This window comes from Melanotaenia boesemani, chromosome 6, assembly GCF_017639745.1.
Source record: "Melanotaenia boesemani isolate fMelBoe1 chromosome 6, fMelBoe1.pri, whole genome shotgun sequence".
NCBI lineage: Eukaryota > Metazoa > Chordata > Actinopteri > Atheriniformes > Melanotaeniidae > Melanotaenia > Melanotaenia boesemani.
The window spans coordinates 4,028,668-4,048,875 of record NC_055687.1 but is presented as its reverse complement, the minus strand read 5'-3'; the positions used below and the strand labels follow the sequence as shown (position 1 = coordinate 4,048,875).

At 40.5% G+C, this 20,208-nt stretch overlaps 2 protein-coding genes across 2 annotated transcripts in view; one reads left to right on the top strand and one right to left on the bottom strand.

Annotated features, from left to right (window-relative positions):
* LOC121641689 (E3 SUMO-protein ligase ZBED1-like) overlaps positions 1–20,208 on the top strand; it is a 631,274-nt gene that overhangs the window by 312,058 nt on the left and 299,008 nt on the right. The window lies entirely within an intron of this gene.
* On the bottom strand, positions 570–16,475 carry LOC121641329 (gastrula zinc finger protein XlCGF57.1-like). Its single transcript, XM_041987409.1, has 3 exons — positions 16,317–16,475; positions 5,018–6,556; positions 570–782 (listed from the first exon to the last, which is right to left on the bottom strand). The coding sequence occupies exons 2-3, from the start codon at positions 6,176–6,178 to the stop codon at positions 570–572; spliced, it is 1,374 nt and encodes a 457-aa protein (XP_041843343.1). The 5' UTR covers positions 6,179–6,556; positions 16,317–16,475.

The window sequence follows — 20,208 nt, the reverse complement described above, 5'->3', positions numbered from 1 at the left end:
TTGCCCTGGTTGAGATATTAGACCTGTGGGTGTTAGCTTGTCAGCTTGGAAAAACAAACAAGTTTTGAGAGTAGAAGGTCCCAGGTCATCAGTTGAACATCCATCTGTGAAGCAGGGGAAAATTACTTTGTTTTAAATATTTTCATGAAAGATTTGTGGATGTGCAGAAGATTAATTTGGAAACTTCCCAGATACGGAGTTTATAAAAAGTTCAAACTTCCACTCCAAACTTTTAGTCACAAATGTGTTTAAATACCTTCAAAATGACTGACAACTCAAATTTAGGCCTTGTACAATACAAATTCTCTGCAGAAGCCACTATACAGGACAGAGTGTTCAAGATGGGTTTAGCACCATCAAACATCTGCTCACATTGCACTAATAACACACCCAATGATTATTTGCATGCTTTATGGTCTTGCATGCCTTTGTTTTTTAGAAGCTTTTGCTTCAGGTACGTGAAGACCTTTCAACGTGGTTAAAGTGTAATATTACTGCACACCCCACACTGGGCCTACTTGGTGACCTGGGTGATACCAACATAGAAATGAACTCCGCATACATGGTCCTCACTGGGTGGCTGGGCCGCCCCAGCGTGGGCTGGGTGGTGAAGCCTGGGCCCTGGTGCTGGGGAACTGTCCTCTTTTCAGTGGGTGGGGCGGCCTGCACTGGAGCAGGGGATATGGGGTGAGAGTGGGAGTTGAGGATATGGGTTTGAAGAAGTGGAACAGGTTGGGGGGTGGGGGATGCTCTGGCTGCAGCCTCTCTTTGCCGCCTCCTGTCTGGAAGCATTGCCATTACTGCAGTGAGCTGTCTCAGTTCTGCTCTGTGGGCCCTCTTGGTCTGCCTCTGATCCTTGGACTCATTTGTCAATCTCAGCGATGGATCTTTCGACAGCCCAGTTTCCACATGTGTACTCAGCTTGTTATAATTCTAGGATGAGAGGAGTAGCAACTCTAATTAATAGAAGGTTAAACGTTGACATTGAGAATACAATCATAGATCCAGAAGGCAGATTCATAATAGTTACAATATCTATTCAAAATGTTAAGTTATGTACTGCAAATATATATGGTCCAAATGTTGATGACCCGTCCTTTTTTCACTCCCTTTTCACCTCACTCAGTTATACCGGACCAACATAGTACCACAGGAAGTCATCAAGTCTAGCAATCCACAGAAAGTGTTAAACAGTATATGAAGGATTTTGGCCTTTGTGATGCTTGGCACTATCACCATCCCACCATGAGGTGGAGATTGGAGTAGGTGGGGGGAATCGATGGTGCCCTGGTTCCCAGGGTGGGTGCTTGGGTTAGTGCTACAGGGCTGCTGCTGAGGGCCCGGGTCTCTGGGTTTCCCTGGTCTGCCTCTAGCCTCCGTAGAGGTGTGGTCACATTTGCACCATCTCAGTCAGCACTCTTCATCACTGATCACTCCTTAAACCTCATACTCGGCATGCTGACACAGTCACTGAGTTGTCCAGTGAGTTTATAAACTAAGAGACAATTTCTTTTTTTTAAGACGTCTTAATGACTAGCAGCTCCATTTTTCAGTAAAAGCCGTAGGAAATTTTCTGGTGTGTTCATATACAGGTGTAACAGTTTGTTGCCTGGTTGAAAGTTTGGATTGAAGGGTCGTTACCTTCTGTCTGTGGTGTTTTTGTCTCCTCTTCTAATAAATCAGAATATCAAGAGGAGCCTTACCCATAGGCCTCCCCTTGGCAGAGCAAATTTGTTAAGCCCGATACAGCAACCAGATTATCATTATGCTTGCTATGATGCTGAACAGGACAGGTTAAAAAAACAACAACAAAAAAAAACACAAACACAAAGTATAAACACACACACAGCACACGAACTTCGCACACCCCACACTGTGCCTACTCGGTGACCTGGGGCTGCCCCAGCATGGGCTGGGTGGTGAAGCCTGGGCCCTGGTGTTGGGGAACGGTCCACCATTGCTGCAGTGGTCTGTCTCAGTTCTGTTCTGTGGTGGCTACTGGTTGACCGAGGCTTGGACCCTCTCGGTCTGCCACTGATCTTTGGAGTTAGTGCGGCTGCATTTACATAAACACTCAACACAACTTTCCCCTAATGCTTAGTACACACACCTACAAACGACACATGCTGACACCCACACATATACTTGTGTTTGTTGCAGTTCTGGGTTTCTGCAGTTTTTCTTCTCACAGGTGCCCCTATAGATTGTCTGTTGTGTTCTCGTAAGGCTGATTTCCACCAATGGGTGCAGGTCGGGTTGGACTGGTTGGGGTGCGGATATGTTTGGAAACTGACCTCGCTGCGTTTCCAAAGCCAACCATAACCTTTACTGAGAGGCGAAATATCAGTTGGATAGTTGTAGATGCCTTAAGCTACGTTGAGCCATCGCAGCACCTTAATTAGAGTAGAACCAAAACACCACACAGAAACAAAGGAGGAGATTGGTGATCATCCAACAGTTTGTGTTTTTTCTTCTTAGCAGTGCTTTGTAATTCAATTTTAAATGGAGATTTAATCAACAAATAAATTATGTTGCTCTAAACAAGAAGTCATTCCCACTTTGTTTTTTTTGCCAGGTTTTCCTCAACTGATCAACAGATTGCAGTGTGTAAAACTCCACCCTTTCGTGTCAGGTCGGTTGGATTGGTACCCCAACGGAAGGGTAAAAAAAAGTAGGATGGGTCGGATATTAGGGTACCCGTCCCAGTTTCCGTGGAAATGTGTCCAGACCAGATGATGGAAACAGGGCTTTAGAAGCCTTCAGGATGTTTACTGTTTCATTCCAGGCTGTTTAGTTTATCTGTTTAGCTTTGATTGCAGTTTGTTTTCTACCTTTAGTTTTGTTCTTCCTTTCTCCGTCTTTCCTCTTTCTAATTCTCCTCTATCCACCTATTTTCATATGTTTCTCCATTCCTGTTATGAGGAAAAACATATTTTAAAATAATAACAAAACAACATTTAAGATTCAAGAGGAGCCCCATATCCAAAAGGCTGCTCGTTTGTCTCTGTGTGTCAGGAGGACCTAAATTTCTTGATTACCCTCATATAAGGACGAGTCAGGGACCATTAACAGTCAGTCAGATCTCAGAAAATTCTGAAATCTTTTATTGAGATTTATGACGTAGGATACACATGAATACACTCTGCTCGTGGCTACTATTACAGGGAGAATAATTTAAACACTGCAGTCAAATTCTGACATCCAAGCATTACGTTTTCAATTAACTAACCACCTAAAGTTATAAATGTTATGAGGAAGCTAAATGGAGAAGTCTGCTTCTTGCAGTAGGTTACAGTAATCTCATAATAAACAATTACACTGATGAAATCATACAATGTGGAAAGTATTTGGATAAGGCATTTTGTTAGCAAATTATCTAAAAGTTCCTTAAAAAAATTGTTTTTACAAGAAATAAACTATATTCATGAAAGAAAAAAAAACATGTCCCCCGTAAATGATACATTTTTATGTATCAGAATATAGTGAAGAACACACAATGATTTTTTTAATCTTAGGAAATTTTTTATCTGATCGTACTGTGTGTTGTGTGCTCTGAAAATGTAATCACAGAACACACACATGACGATGTCCTCCAGCAACTCATCTACAATCTAGTCCACCGAGCTGGTCAAACGTTGAAACGTAGAGGAAGAACCATATCAACAACCGGCAAAAAATGTTGAAGAAGAACCATATCAACAACCGGCAAAAGATATAGAAGAACCACATCAACAACCGGCAAAAAATGTAGAAGAACCACATCAACAACCAGCAAAAAACATAGAAGAACCACACCAACAACTGGCAAAAATTGTAAAGAAGCACCATCTCAACAACCGGCAAAAATCATAGAAGAACCACATCAACAACCGGCGAAAAATGAAGAACCATAGCAACAACCGGCAAAAAAAGTAGAAGAACCACACAAACAACCGGCAAAAAACATAGAAGAACCACACCAACAACCGGCAAAAATTGTAAAGAAGAACCATCTCAACAACTGGCAAAAAACATAGAAGAACCATATCGACAACTGGCAAAAAACGTAGAAGAAGAACCATAGCAACAACCGGCAAAAAAATGTAGAAGAACCACGTCAACAACCAGCAAAAAATGTAGAAAAAGAACCATATCAACAACCGGCAAAAAACTGTAGAAGAACCATAGCAACAACCGGCAAAAAACGTTGTAGAAGCATAGCAACAACCGGCAAAAAACGTAGAAGAACCACATCAACAACTGGCAAAAAATGTAGAAGAAGAACCATATCAACAACCGGCAAAAAATGTAGAAGAACCATATCAACAACCGGCAAAAAATGTAGAAGAAGAACCATATCAACAACCGGCAAAAAACGTAGAAGAGCCTAACCAAGTTAGGCAGGCGAGAGGCGATGTTGTTGCAGCCGAATATTTCTAGACTCGGTCCTCTTCCTTCCCTTTGTAAAATGGCTGCAGGAGCATTTAATCATCAGTAATTTTTAAATTCTTGACAGAACGTCCAAACACCAGATAAACACAAATGTCTGAGACTGAACAGGTGGAAACACCTAAACCTGAACGTCATTCATCATTCAGCTTGTAAGGATCTAAGTTATTAATTTGTGTTTTTGCATCATAACAACTCTTCACCTGTCTTGCGAGCTCATCGAGATTAGGATCTTAGCTGCTAGCAAAATATGGACAAATTTGTGAAGGTACCAATGGGCAATGAATGAATGAACAACAGATTTCAACTACTAAAAAAAGACAACAAAATCTGATGAGGCACATTTTGCCCTAGGCATGACCAGGTAATGTTCAAGTAAAGGTCAATGGTGGGTACTGAAGAGACACCACAGTGTATCACCACCGTAGAATACCCCCTTGAAGTTCCTCTAACCAGCTCATATTTACACTGTAAATAACATTGTTTACATATTAGTAGCAAAATTTTGCACTTTGCGTCGTTTCTATTTTGTGTGGACACGCATGTGTCCTTTTAAAGAGACACGCCATCTAAATAATTCACCACAAACCTCACAAGGAAACGGTCTCTGTCCTGTGTGGATTCTCATGTGTTGGTCTAAGCTTGACTTGTGACTAAATCTTTGTCCACATTCATCACAGCTGAATGGTTTGTCTCCTGTGTGGATTCTCATGTGTTGGTTTAAGCTTGTCTTTTGACTAAATCTTTGTCCACATTCATCACAGCTGAATGGTTTGTCTCCTGTGTGGATTCTCATGTGTCTGTTTAAGTGTGTCTGTTGACTAAATCTTTGTCCACATTCATCACAGTTGAATGGTTTGTCTCCTGTGTGGATTCTCATGTGTTCATTTAAGCTTGTCTTGCGACTAAATCTTTGTCCACACTCATCACAGCTGAATGGTTTGTCTCCTGTGTGGATTCTCATGTGTTCATTTAAGTTTGACCTGTGACTAAATCTCTGTCCACATTCATCACAGCTGAATGGTTTGTCTCCTGTGTGGATTCTCATGTGTCTGTTTAAGTCCCCCTTTCCAACAAATCTTTGTCCACATTCATCACAGCTGAATTGTTTGTCTCCTGTGTGGATTCTCATGTGTTGGTTTAAGCTTGTCGTTTGACTAAATCTTTGTCCACATTCATCACAGCTGAATGGTTTGTCTCCTGTGTGAATTCTCATGTGTCGGTTTAAGCTTGTCGTTTGACTAAATCTTTGTCCACATTCATCACACCTGAATGGTTTGTCTCCTGTGTGAATTCTCATGTGTCTGTTTAAGTGTGTCTGTTGACTAAATCTTTGTCCACATTCATCACAGCTGAATTGTTTGTCTCCTGTGTGGATTCTCATGTGTTGGTTTAAGCTTGACTTGTGACTAAATCTTTGTCCACACTCATCACAGCTGAATGGTTTGTCTCCTGTGTGGATTATCATGTGTCGGTCTAAGTTTGTCTTGTGACTAAATCTTTGTCCACATTCATCACAGCTAAATGGTTTGTCTCCTGTGTGAATTCTCATGTGTTGGTTTAAGTTTGTCTTGCGACTAAATCTTTGTCCACACTCATCACAGTTGAATGGTTTGTCTCCTGTGTGGATTCTCATGTGTTGGTTTAAGTTTGTCTTGCGACTAAATCTTTGTCCACATTCATCACAGCTGAATGGTTTGTCTCCTGTGTGGTTTCTCATGTGTTGGTCTAAGTTTGTCTTTTCAGTCATTTTACCACAGATTTTTTGATGTTGACATAAACATTAAATTTAACAGTTTTTACATGTGTCACTTTAAAACATCTTGTATGGTTTAAATAAATAAAGCTTTCTTTGTTAAATGTCTCTAGAGAGATCGTTGGTGGTGAACCTCTTGACCACATTCAGAGCAGATGAGGGATTTTCTGGCAGTGTTACACTCCACGTCACTGTTTACACCTGACCTATGTGCCCTGTCGTCATTCCATCTTCCATCACTTATCCTGATTGGGCCATAGATCCTGAGGTTCCTGTTTTATGGAGAGATGCTCCACGTCCTGCTTGTCAAGACCACATTTGCAGGGAACCCCTTCTTCTACCACCAACAGTTGTAGGCATCTGCAGATAACACTGAAAAACAAACAAAAATCTCTGTTAATTTCTCCATTTGACCATGTGTAGATGCACTGACAGAACATGGTGACCCTCATCTTTCCTTAGGTACTGTCTGACATCTGATCTGTTGCACTCTCATGTGATGGCTGGAGTAGCACAGCACACTAAATAGTGGAGGGCAAAATGCAGCATAAAGTGCTAAAAACAAAAGCTGTGTACAAAGCACAGATGGGTTGTGTTGTGGCAGAGAAAATCAGTGGTGTTCTGTCAGAGTTTCTGAAAAAATAGTAGCAATCACTGCAGATAATGCTGCCATTATAAATATGGCTATTAAGCGCCTGCAATTAGGTAAACTGTGCTGTGTTGCCCACACACTTAACCCTTATGCACCCCTTTGAAAAAAATCCCCTTTTGCACCCTAACACACATAAATGAGCATGTAAAAAGTCATATAAAATATTTTATATTTCCTTTTTACTTTTTTATTCTTCAAACCAGGATCAATTCTAATCATCCATATCAATGATTAATGAATTTTTAATTCATTTTTAATTTGAGGAAGTTAAAGATTAGCTTAGAAATTAATTTATACAGTCCATGTAACAAGTCAAGCCATTCATTATAACACCATGAAGGCTAACAGAAAATAGACCATAAACAACATCTGGAAATTAATTTAACAATAACAACAACATAACACGAACAGTTCAGGGGAGGCAGGAGCGGCAAACTGTGAAGTAATGTTTTTTTGCAAAGAGGTTTTCTGCAGTTGTTGCAGTTGCTTTGCACAATTATTCTGCTAGAGCCAACCATGGTAATAATGTTTTTCAGCAGCTCCTCTGCCGGAGCAAATGAAGTGAAAAACTTGCCACTTGTGACTGTCACACTTGTCAGCACCAGCTGATCGGCCGGTATACAAACTCAAATGCAGTAAGATGTTTTTACGTCACAGGCTACCCACATTTTCAGGCCATACCTGGCTGGTTTCACTGGCATGTACTGCATAAAATTGCCGTGCCCTTTATACGGATCTAGCTGCTCATCCACGCAGAAGTCCTCATCCTGGTTTGAAGATCACCTGTACCGGGAGGATTCCACTCGAGCGCCACAAAATAAGGTGGCAGCTGGTTTGACCACGGATACGCTACAGGTGGCTGGCTTGACCGCAGTTGGAATTTGTGGGTGACCACTGGATTTTACCACTTTTACACCTCCAAGACGGTCTTCCATGGCTTCTTCACCACCGTTTGTGGAGTCACTGGAGCTGGTGGATGACTAGTCAGCCGCCGGAAGGTAGACCTCAACTTGGTGGAGTGAGTGTTGCTCTCGGTGATTTTATCTGAGATTCCACCGGTGTGCTCAGTCACACCTGTTTGGGACTGCATGATGTCCTGGGCCTCTGCTACCGTGTAATGGTTTTTTCATGGTATCAGGTAGGAAATTAAATGCTTTTCTCCAACTTGCTAATATAAACTGTGCTGCAGATGCAGCTGTGTAAACAAAGATGATTGTTTTCACGTCAACACATAACTTTGATGTGCTGCAAAGGGTCCTGTGTTTTGTTCATTTCAAAGCAGTGCAGAGGAATGCATGTAGATGTGCACTTTACATATTTTAAAATAAAAATGTGGAGCTGCTTGAACATTCAGGAAAAAAATACACATGAAATGGATAATATGTCAAAGTCGCCACTTGAAAGCTTCCTGGGCTATTGTGCATTTTGTCACACTGTAATGCAATTCAATATACACATTTTTGTGCTTAGGGTCCAAATGGGGAGTAATTACGATAATGGTAAAGGGTCTGTACTTATATAGCGCTTTTATCCAAAGCGCTTTACATGTACGTCACATTCACCCATTCACACACACACACATTCACACACTGATGGCGGAAGCTGCCATGCAAGGCGCTAACCATGACCAATCAGGAGCAAGTACACAACCCCGAGGGAGAAGAGGGACCTAACGCTTGTGAGTTTTTGGAGAAGCTCATTAAAACAGAACTGTCACTCCCTGACATTTACCTCAATATACAACGCTGCCACAGATCTCTCGGACCAAAACCTCCACCGCAGGCTGCTCCGAGATCTATGATTGCCTGCTTCCTCGTTTACAAAACTAAACAACAAGTCCTAACTGCCGCATGGAAAAAGAAAGAAATACATCTCAAAGGCAGAAAAATTTATTTTGATCATGACTACCCAGTGGAAATTATAAACAAACGTAAGGAATACGCTCCTCTGAGGAAGGTACTAAAAGAAAAGGGACTCCGTTTTCACACACCACCACCCGCCAAACTTCGTGTTTTCTACGAAGAAGGACCCACAACATACAACACCGCCAAGGAGGCGAGGGACGACATGCTGAGGAGGGGGATTCTGATGGCTGAATGTGTTGCCCCAGACACACCTGTCAACTTATCCCAAATTGACGTAACAACAACACCCCGCAAAAGCCTCAAAGAGAACTCCTGGGAGACTCGTGGATCCACTAAGCGACGGGACCGGGCTACGGATATCGAGAGAGCAAGAGAAAAACTCCGGAGATTCCAACACTCACTGTCGCACGGTGGTAACAAGGTCTAGAGCACACCCGTGAGTAGATTACCAGAGACAATTGTGAGCACATGCGCGTGCGCACGGACTCATACAGACACTCAAAAGTTATGGTTAAATAAATCTAAGACACTCAGTATATGTATGTAAAATAGATAGATTGTCTCCCTTTGTTACATGCCGTTTGGATACAATCTTTGCCCTATTATGAACAATTTCTATGCAGTTGCAGGGAAAAATGGGCCCTTAGTTAATAATAATTTACACTATTTTAGGATCATTATCTGGGGGAAGGGACTAGCTCTTACCCATTATGTGTTTTGATAAGACACAAATGAAGATGCTAGTGAGCATCTGGAGGGGCCCTTCAGGAGAAGGATTCCCCTCCCTGTTCAGAAGTTATATTTACACTTCACTGTTGGAGGTCTTTTCTGTTGGTTTGATTTTTGGTGTTGCACAGATGTTCCCAGTCTACATGTTCAGGTCTAGAGAGAAACCTAATGTATGTATGTATAAGATTCTAGGGATAAGATGGTGAAGGAAGAATACAAAGTAATTACCCTAAATGTTAACGGTCTACAAAATCCCATGAAAAGGAATAAACTACTTATTAAGATGAAAAGAGAAAAACATCATATCGTTTTCTGGCAGGAGACACACTTAGACGATAAGGAACATGAGAAATTAAAAGCTTTGGGTTTTAAAAACACTTATTACTCATCTTATAGAAATGGAGAAACAAGGGGAGTTGCAATACTAATTTCAAATAGAGTAACGTTTCAACTTGTTAAACAGAAAACTGATAAAGAGGGTCGGTATATTTTAGTAACAGGATATATTGACCACAAGCTTGTGACCCTTTTCAATGTGTACAGACCACCAGATAATGATGTAGTGTTCATTAAGAAATTATTCAATATAATTACAGAAGAGAGTTCAGAAATCTTTATCAGTGGGGGGGACTGGAATATTCAGTTAAACCCCTGCCTAGACTCTACCAATACATCTAAAAGAATAAACCCAGAGACAACTACAGTCAAAAAACTTTTGTTTGAATCAGGTACGATGGACATCTGGAGGGAGCTTCACCCAAAAGAAAGAAAGTTTACATTTTACTCTCATCCCCATAAGGTTTACTCAAGGATAGATTATTTTTTCATGTTTAACCGAGACAGACATAGAATTAAAGGATGTGAAATAGGGGTAAAAGACATCTCAGACCATGCCGGAGTGTACTTCTCTCTCTATCTGGACACCGAAATCAAAAACACAACCTGGAGGCTTAATACAAGCCTGTTGAATGACCCGTTGTGTATAAAATACATTGAAAAGGAAATGGGTGTGTATCTGGAATACAATGATAACAATGAGGTGTCCCCAAGTACTCTATGGGATGCAGCGAAGGCAGTAATTAGGGGCAAAATCATTGCGTGGTCCTCTACCAAAAAAAAAGAAAAACTTCAGAAATTACAAGAACTAATAGGCAAACTTAAAAACCTAGAAACTAAACATCAGGAATCTGATGACCCTCATCTCTTATACCAGATACAAACAACTAAGCAAAGAATAAATGAGATATATGATGCCCATGAAGAAATGAAAGCTAAATTTATTAAACAAAGATATTATGATAATGGTCCCAAAGCTAAGAAACTATTATCTTGGAGGATTAAGAAACAACAGGATGAAAGATCCATTCACAAAATTAAAGATGCACAAACTGGTGAAACATGTCACAAATGACAAGAAATACAAAACTCTTTTGTGAATTATTATAAAACTCTATACACACACAACCAGATGGTGCCGGTACCCTGGACATTGTGAACTTTCTGAATTCACTGGACCTGCCGTCCATTGGTTCAGAACAAAACAAGAGGCTGATGCACGAAATAACAAAGCAAGAACTGGATACTGCAATTTCCAAATTAAAAACAAATAAGATGCCAGGGACAGACGGTTACCCAGCAGAGTGGTACAAAGAATTTAAGCATGCAGTGTCACCTCTGCTACTGGAATGCTTTAACTATGTACTTAAAGGTGGTGAAACTCCAATATCTTGGAGGCAAGCCATAATCTCTGTAATTCCCAAGCCCGGTAAAGATAAATCTGAATGCGGTTCCTATAGACCTATATCAATTCTAAACTTAGACTATAGACTATTTACATCTATACTAGCAAAGAGATTGGAAAACATAATCCCAGAACTCATAGATGAAGACCAAACCGGGTTTCTCAAAAACAGACAAACACAAGATAATATAAAGCGAACCTTACATGTAATGGATTACATGTCCAGGACTGAAGATGAAGCCATTGTTCTTAGTCTTGATGCAGAAAAAGCATTTGATTCTGTCAGATGGGAATATTTATACTTAGTATTACAACGATTTGGTTTTAATAGCTCTATAATTCAGGTTCTAAAAAACTTATATTATGCACCAACAGCCCGAATAAAAGTAAACGGCAGCCTATCTAACTCAGTAACACTAGAGAGGGGTTGTAGACAAGGATGCCCACTAAGTCCAACCTTGTTTGCCTTATTTATTGAACCGCTTGCCCAATCACTGAGGGAGGATAATGATATAAAAGGAATTTGGATAAGAGGAACAGAATATAAAATATGCCTTTACGCGGATGACATATTGATTACTCTTTTCCAGCCTGACTTCAGCCTAAATAAATTATTGTCCCGTCTGACAACATTTGGTCAATACTCTGGCTATAAACTAAACATTGATAAAACACAACTCATTTCATACAATTATACACCTTCATGCCACATTACAAACCTTTCTAACTTAAGATGGGACAATAGCACTATTAAATACCTGGGTGTTAAAATTCCAAAAGATCTGTCTAATATCTACACTCTAAATTACCTGCCAATAACCAAAGGAATAAAGGAGGACTTAAGTAGATGGACTTTGTTGCCATTTAACCTACATAATCGTATAGACATAATTAAGATGAATATCCTACCACGACTTCTTTTTCTCTTTCAGTCTATACCCTCAGCAATACCCATACAACAATTTACAGAATGGAGGAGGATGTTTTCAGGATTTATTTGGAAAGGTCCAAAACCCAGGGTTCGATATAAAACCTTACAACTACCTAAAGAAGAAGGAGGGCTCTCCTTGCCAAATATGGAGAATTATTACAAGGCAGCACAACTAAGATACCTAATATATTGGTGCGACCCATATTACAGTGCCAAATGGAAGAACTTAGAAATATCCCAGTTAAACATACCCCTACAGACATTAATAGGAGATAAGAATATGTACTCACAACAAAAAGAGCACTTAAACAGCTTGACAAAAACATCCTTTAACATCTGGTTTGAAGAATGTCGTAAAACTGGAAAACCAAATCAAACTGCTCAGATGGATACCATATGATAGTGATTTTAAACCATCACAGATTGATGAACGGTTTAAGTTTTGGACCTTTAGAGGTATAACTACATATTGTCTGATTTCTAGTGTAGAAGAACTGAATAGTTTTCAAACACTGAAAGACAAATATGATCTAGAAAAACAGGATTTCTTCAGGTATCTTCAGGTCAGAGCCCACTTTAATTGTGCAATAAAAATAGGAACCGGTTACTCAGGTCTAGTTAACATACTGATAGATGCATACAAATCAAATATTAACAGAAAACTGGTCGCTAGATTTTACCAATGCCTACAGTCCTATAACAAGAACTCCACAACTTATGTTAAATCTAAATGGGAGAAAGAAGCCAAAATAACAATTTCAGAAGAAGGCTGGATGAAGATATTGAAAACTTTACTAAATACCACAAGCTCAGGTCTATGGAGGGAATTTATGTGGAAAAATGTAATTAGATTTTTCATTACACCAAAAATAAAACAACTCCAGACAGCCAGGCTGAGGGAGGGACGATGCTGGAGAGAATGTGGAGAAACACTAGCAAATCATTTTCACATATTTTGGGACTGCCCAGCTATTAAACCATACTGGTTAGGAGTGGTAGAGGACATCAACTCAGTAATGGGTTACAAGATCAAACATGACTTTCACACAGTATATCTTGGAGACACCTCATCCTGTACTAAATCTAGTGACAGATACCTGATCAACATATTGTTGGTCGCCAGCAAAAAGGCAATAACAAGACATTGGCTGTCTAAAGATCTTCCAACTAAAACCCAGTGGATTGGAATTGTAAACGAGATATATAACATGGAAAGAATAACCTTCTCCCTGAACCTGAACATAGATAAATTCAATGACTACTGGAAGAAATGGATGACTTGCACACCCTCATAATGAAAATGAAATATACATACAATGATACGACTATAAACCAAGCTGTGTGTTGCATATCACACTGATGTAGGTGTTGATACTGTATGTGTTTTTTGTTTGTGTAGGTAATGGAACGGGAAATGTAGCTATCCTCTGAGGCTGATATAAGTAAACCTACTATCTAATCTTAACAAAGGGATACAGTTCATAACAATACCAAAATAAAAATTCACTTCACCCTATGTAAAAATCTACAAATGCCAAGTTATTCTTAGTCTACACTGTTATTTATTGATGGTTTCTCTTAACAGTCTGTGCCTGTTCTGATTGTTTCTGTTTGTTTACTGATATATACTGGTGTTGTTTGTATGTACGAAAACAATAAAAAATAAAATATAAAAAAAAAAAACCCTTATCATATCACTACTTTGTCTTGAATAATCAATAAATCTATCAGTGCCAGTTTAACTAAAGAAACACAACTATATACGTACTGAACATGAAATTAAATGAAAAAGAACATGGTATATATTAAAAATAATTAATACCTTATTAACCTCCCTACCCAGGTTCAGGAACCCCGACCTCCACTGCCTCTGGTTGGCTAACAGTAAAACTGGGATCAGCTGAGCCCCGTCCATACAGGCCGAGGGCGTCTAAAGAGAGAAAGAGAAAGCTGGTCTAAAGAGATGGACGGAGAAAGACAGAGTTCCTCTTTGGTTACCATGACTTGGCCTTTTAATAATGTCTCTGCAGAGGGCGAACGCTAGTGATGCGCGGGCCGCCCACTAACCCGCGGTTCGGGTTGGGGCGGGTCAAAGAATTTTCGCTTCACTGCGGGGCGGGTTGGTGTGGTTCACTATTCTGAAATATCTAGTTCTATCCATTAATTTTATTTTTTGTCAAACTGAAAATAAAGACCTTGATCAGTGTCTACATTTTGTTACTATAATATGTAAGACAAAATATTTATCAGTTATTTAAACACAGGTCACGTTTTATAACGTAATGTCCACGTCGGCGCGTAGTAGGCTACGCAGATTACGTGCAGAAAGCGCCAAGCAGACAAGCAACAAAAGATGGAAGAAGTGTTGAATAATATTCGTTCAGGAGTTTACGTCCTTAAAAAGAAGACGGAGGGTCAAATGGCTAAATCACAGGTTTGGGACAGGTTCAACGAGGTAATCAGTGCAGACAACAACAGTAGCATTGGCTATGTGCTTTTTAACACTTAAACGCTTAAACGCTTTAAAACACTTTATTTATTTGCCTATTTATGTTTATAGGCTTAACGTTCAAATGAAAATACATTTTGTGTTGCCAGGTTCCAGTGCCAGTTTAGGAGACCATATGCACCTTTCTCAGATTAAATAAAAGCATTCGTCAATGTCATAAGATGTGTTTTAATGGGCGGGGCGGGTCGGGTTAAAAAAATAGAAGCGGAGGTGCGGGGCGGGTTGGTGCGGTCCAATTTTTTTAAAAGAGCGGGACCCGCGGGTCGGGGTTTTTTCCCACCCGCGCATCACTAGCGCACGCTTCATTCAAAGGACATTCAGACCACCAGACCCACGGGTTTTCAGGGGGAGGACCACCAGTAGCAGTGGTCTCTCACGTTGTCTTGGTATCTACAGTTCAACAGAACAAACATTTCTTCAAAGATACCTCCAACTCTGAGACATGTTCTGGTTCTTTATTTCCACCTGCTGCAGGTTCGCTTTGCTGGTAAGATTGCCCCACACACACACACACACACACACACACACACACGATAATCACAAAGATGATGCATATTGATTATTGGGTTATTAATAAACTGAACAGGGCCAGTACATACAGAGACAAATCAGCTGCTTTATGTAAACAGATTTATAACAAGAGGAGACAGAAATAAATGAGGACGGTGAATCAACAACTGACAGCAGTGACGTCGGTCAGGAGAGGCGTCATGATAAAAAAGAAAAACTACATAAAATAAATACTAATATTTTCCACTGATCTGTGTTAAAAATGCATTTTCAGTATGACTCTACACAAAAATCGCAGAATTTGAGGATTTCCCGATCAAATCCAGGACAGAAATCCCGGGTGAGGACGTGGCGAGCTGGGCCTCGTCTGACTGGTGATCCAGTACAAACTGGGTTCATTACGCGTTTCTGTTCCTCAGCATATCCAATACGAACTTCACACAAATAAAGTTTATACAATTTACATGATTTACATGATTACATTTAATTTTCCTGTTTGAAGGCATAAGAATGTATTTTTGTTATACACCACCATTGTTATATACCATTATATGGATTATACCATCCATTATTGACCCTTTCCCCACAATTTTAACAATTTCAGGTTCATCCACAAAAGATCAGAAAAGCTGAAACACAAAATATTGCATTTTAAGGGATCTACACACGGCTTACAACGAAAAGATTTAAAGACTAAGTGTTATAGTTTTTTATTATTAACGAGAATTATTTCCATTTTCACAAATAAAATAAAGGTTTCATAAACTATGTTTTAATTTATCTAGCTGTTGTTTAGGATATTTCAGTCCACGTTTGAAGTCTAACTGCTGTAGTTTTTATGAAGAGCTGTCTAATGTGGTCTAGATTGCTCTAAATTCAGTGGAATCGGAAGCTAACTTCAGCCTCGTGTATTTTACGTTGTTTGGGCCACATAAAACGGTGTTCTTAACGGCGTTTGATTAGAGAAGCACCAATAGGCTGGTTTACCCCTTTTAGCTTGCCATACACGCGAGTATAAATTCGTCTTTATTCTTAAGGCGACGTGACGACGGGCCTGATTAACCCCACAGAGCCACAACTTCGTTGCACCAACAACTTTAACCTCACTAAGCACCAAACATCACAACCACACAATTCCCGGTAATATGACCGTTTACCGATTAAATTAAACACAACAATGTATGTAAATTCTCACCTTCCTTCCCCACGAGGGTCCCCTCGATAAACGAGTCTTTGTCCGATCCTTCTTCCTCCCCGTCGTTTCTCCCCAGCGAGCTGGAGTCAGCAGAGGACAGAAACCAACAGTAGTATCCAGATACGTCGGAGTTTCAACTTCTCATCACACAATGTTGCAGAAATACCTTGTCTCGTGCTCCACCTCGATCTTAACCGGAAGTAGTAGTAGTCTTCTTCATAGATATATAAATATTATAAAGAGCTTTATTATATTATCTATGACTGGAACAGCTTAATGACTCGCGCTCTCTCTGAAACTTTCTCAGAGAATAATTCCGTCGTTTTCTATCTTCCCTCCTGAAACAAGGGTGGGTAGGAACCAAAAATACCCGAGCAATAACCACAGTTACACAAGCAATAATTCAGTTTACATTTGTCTCGTAAAGGCTCTTTTTAGGCATTCCCATCGTTTATGTTGGATTAATGTAATTTTAGTTTGCTTGCTGTCTAAAAGTCTTAAATAACTTGGATGTGAAACTGTTTTCACACTGAACAAACATCCGGTTTCTAATAAGTTTTCAGTTGCTTTATCTTTACTAAAATATAAATAATTGTTTTAACCAAGAATGTGAGCTGAATTTGGTATTTAATGCATTTCAGCCATTTGTACGGTGGCCGGGAAGTGCAAAACAATATTAAATCGAGTGAAACACATTTTTGTAATACACATTTACATCGACTGCAACAGTTTTACATATTAACAATGCACATTTACATCATAGAAACCATATTTACATTTACAAAACAAAAGTACATTACCAAAACACTTTTACAACGATAGGTGTTTCACCAAAATCGCTGATTCATCAGAATCTGTGACCACAGGGGGGGCGATAGTGTACATTTTTCTGCATGTACATCTTAGAACACAAGCAAAGTCTTGAACACTTTTATTAAAAAACCACATTTCTGATAGCTATCTGAATGTCTGAATTTACTGTACCTTAATTTTAATTATCCAAAGCAAAGCAGCCTTTTGGTGGTGGCAGAAGGAAAGAAAAACAACAAATATTCACATTGATTATACAATAAAATAAAACCTTCTATGCTGAAACTAAGTGTCATCCTCTTCATCAGGTCCACCTTCTAGTACCGGGTCGTCCTTTTCATCAGGTCCACCTTCTAGTACCGGGTCATCCCCTTCATCAGGTCCACCTTCTAGTACCGGGTCATCCTCTTCATCAGGTCCACCAGATAGTACCGGGTCGTCCTCTCCATCAGGTCCACCTTCCAGTACCGGGTCGGACCTTTTTAATCCTGGTGTGATAGATGAAGCAGGTGGTGGAAACCTTCCTCAGAGGTTTTCTCCATATTGACATGACAGCATCACACAGTTGCTGCAGGTTTGTCGGCTGCATCCATGATGAGAATCTCCCGTTCCACCACATCCCAAAGCTGCTCTACTGGACTGAGATCTGGTGGCTGTGGAGGCCGTTGGAGTCCAGTGAACTCATCGTCATGTTGTAGAAAGCAGGTGGAGATGATCTGAGCTTAGACCTGACCCACTGCAGCAACACCAGATCATAGACTGCCCCCACAGGCTTGTACAGCAGCACTAGACATGATGCTGCTTCCCTTCATCCTCCTCTCTTCTTACCCTGATGCTCCATCACTCTGGACCACGGTAGATCTGGACTCATCAGACCACATGACCTTCTTCCATGGCTCCAGAGTCCAGTCTTTATGCTCCCTAGCAACCTGAAGCCTTTTTCTCCAGTTATCCTCACTGATTAGTGGTTTTCTTCTGACTACACAGCTGTTCAGTCCCTTGAGTTTCTTCACATTGTTCATGTGGAAAAGTTCTAACTTTCACAACTAAACATGGTCCTGAGTTCTACTGCTGTTTGTCTTCCATCTGGTTCCACCAAACCTTTTACTGATCACTGATCACCATCATTCTGGATGTTTTTCTGACCACATTTCTTCCTGGAAGATGATGGTTCCCCACCATCCTTCCAGTTATAATAGTGCGTTGGACAGTTCTGAACCCAGTTCTAATAGTTTCTGCTTTTCCTTCTCTGCTTGATGCCAACGATCTGACCCTTCTGAAACAGAAATACAGGAAAAAATAAATAAAAATAGAATAAACCTGAGTATACCCTGCCTCTCATATGCTAATTGCTGGAATATAGAGTCCAGCCACCCGTGATCCTGAAATGGACTAAACATAATAGAAAATTAATGAGTTGACATACAATATATGTCAGACAGATACAATAGATGTGTTGTTTTGATAGAATTTCCAGTAATCAAACATAGCAACAAACATCTCAATGCAAATATCAGCATGCCTTGTTGATATCTCCACATGGATGAAGGATCGCCACTTTAACCTAAATCTGTCCAAGACCGAGCTTATTGTCTGTCCAGCCAATCCTTCCTTACAGCCACAGATAAGCGTGCAGCTTGACTCCATCACGCTTGTGTCTACGTCTTCTACCAGGAATCTTGGTGTCATCAGGAGGATCAGACCCTACCTGACTGAACACACGACCCAGCTCCTGGTCCAGGCTCTGGTCATTTCACACATTGACTACTGCAACTTCTTACTGGCTGGCCTGCCTGCATGCTCAGTTAAACCTCTGCAGATGATCCAGAACGCAGCAGCACGTCTGGTCTTCAACCAGCCCAAAAGAGCTCATGTCACTCCGCTGCTAATCGCTCTCCACTGGATTCCAGTTGCAGCGCATCAGATTCAAAGCTCTGCTTCTGGCTTACAAAACAATAACCCAAACGGCTCCGGTCTACCTCCACTCCTTAATCCAAAGCTACACTCCCTCTCCACAGTTACGCTCTGCCAGCGAAAGACGCCTAGTGCTCCCACCACAAGGTGGTGCCACATCAGTAGCTAGACTCTTCTCCTCTGTTGTTCCCCGGTGGTGGAACCATCTACCAAACTCCGTCCGATCCGCAGAGTCCTTATCCACTTTTAAAAGCAAGCTAAAGACTCAGTTGTTTAAGGAGCATTTCCACACTTAGCTTAACTCTTTTACTCATCGGAATGAGTTAAAAAGATTTGTCCAGCTCTTTGGTTCAGCTCAGTACTGAAGAAGATGCGTGCACTTATGCTTAAGATGATGTTGTGTGATGAAATCATAAGGAAAAAAACAGAAAGTCCTCCTCTAGCGCTACATGACAGCACCTGCGTCCACCTGGACTCCCAGCAGTCTGAGTACCACTTAATGATGACGTCCCTTCTAGTTGGTTTCTGCTGGTGTTCTTACTCTCGTCTCGAAGTCGCTTTGGAGAAAAGCATCTGACTGTAGAACAGAACAGAATGGAGTAGAAAACAGAAATTAAACATAAAAGCATATATACACAACATGAGTTAGAAAAGGATTTCTTGTTGGGTTAAAAGTTTGAATCAAATCAAACTTTATAAAGTGCTTTTCGTGCCGAAGGAAACACAAAGTGCTTTACATGATAAACATTCATGCATATTTCTGCTGAAGCACAATAAAAACAAAACAAGCCTTTACATACATCAAAGTAGAATTACATAACAATAAATAAACACTCATTAAAATCTTTCACAGTCATATGCACACACATGCATACACACACATACATCGAGCAGACCGCCCCATTCTGTACAAACATGACTAAGTTCTGTCTCCAAACTGAATGTAGGTATAAAATACTAAAAGTAATAAACATCTGGCCTGATGCTGCTGTGAGGAAACAATATCATGGGGATCCATCCACACCAGGAGCCAGTCCACCCATGTCCTACCGGGGCAACCACCCCCATCAGGGCAGACCGGGACCCACACTACCGTCATAAGGGTGCAGTGCAGGGCCCCAGCCACCCAGACAAGGGTGATCACCGTGGCAACAACCCCCAGACCGAG

Coding starts and splice junctions, on each gene's coding strand:
- LOC121641329 (XM_041987409.1), bottom strand. CDS start 6,178: ATGACTGAAAAGACAAACTTAGACCAACACATGAGAAACCACACAGGA. Junction 783..5,017: donor AGAGACCGTTTCCTTGTGAG/GTTTGTGGTGAA, acceptor CAATGCTTCCAG/ACAGGAGGCGGCAAAGAGAG.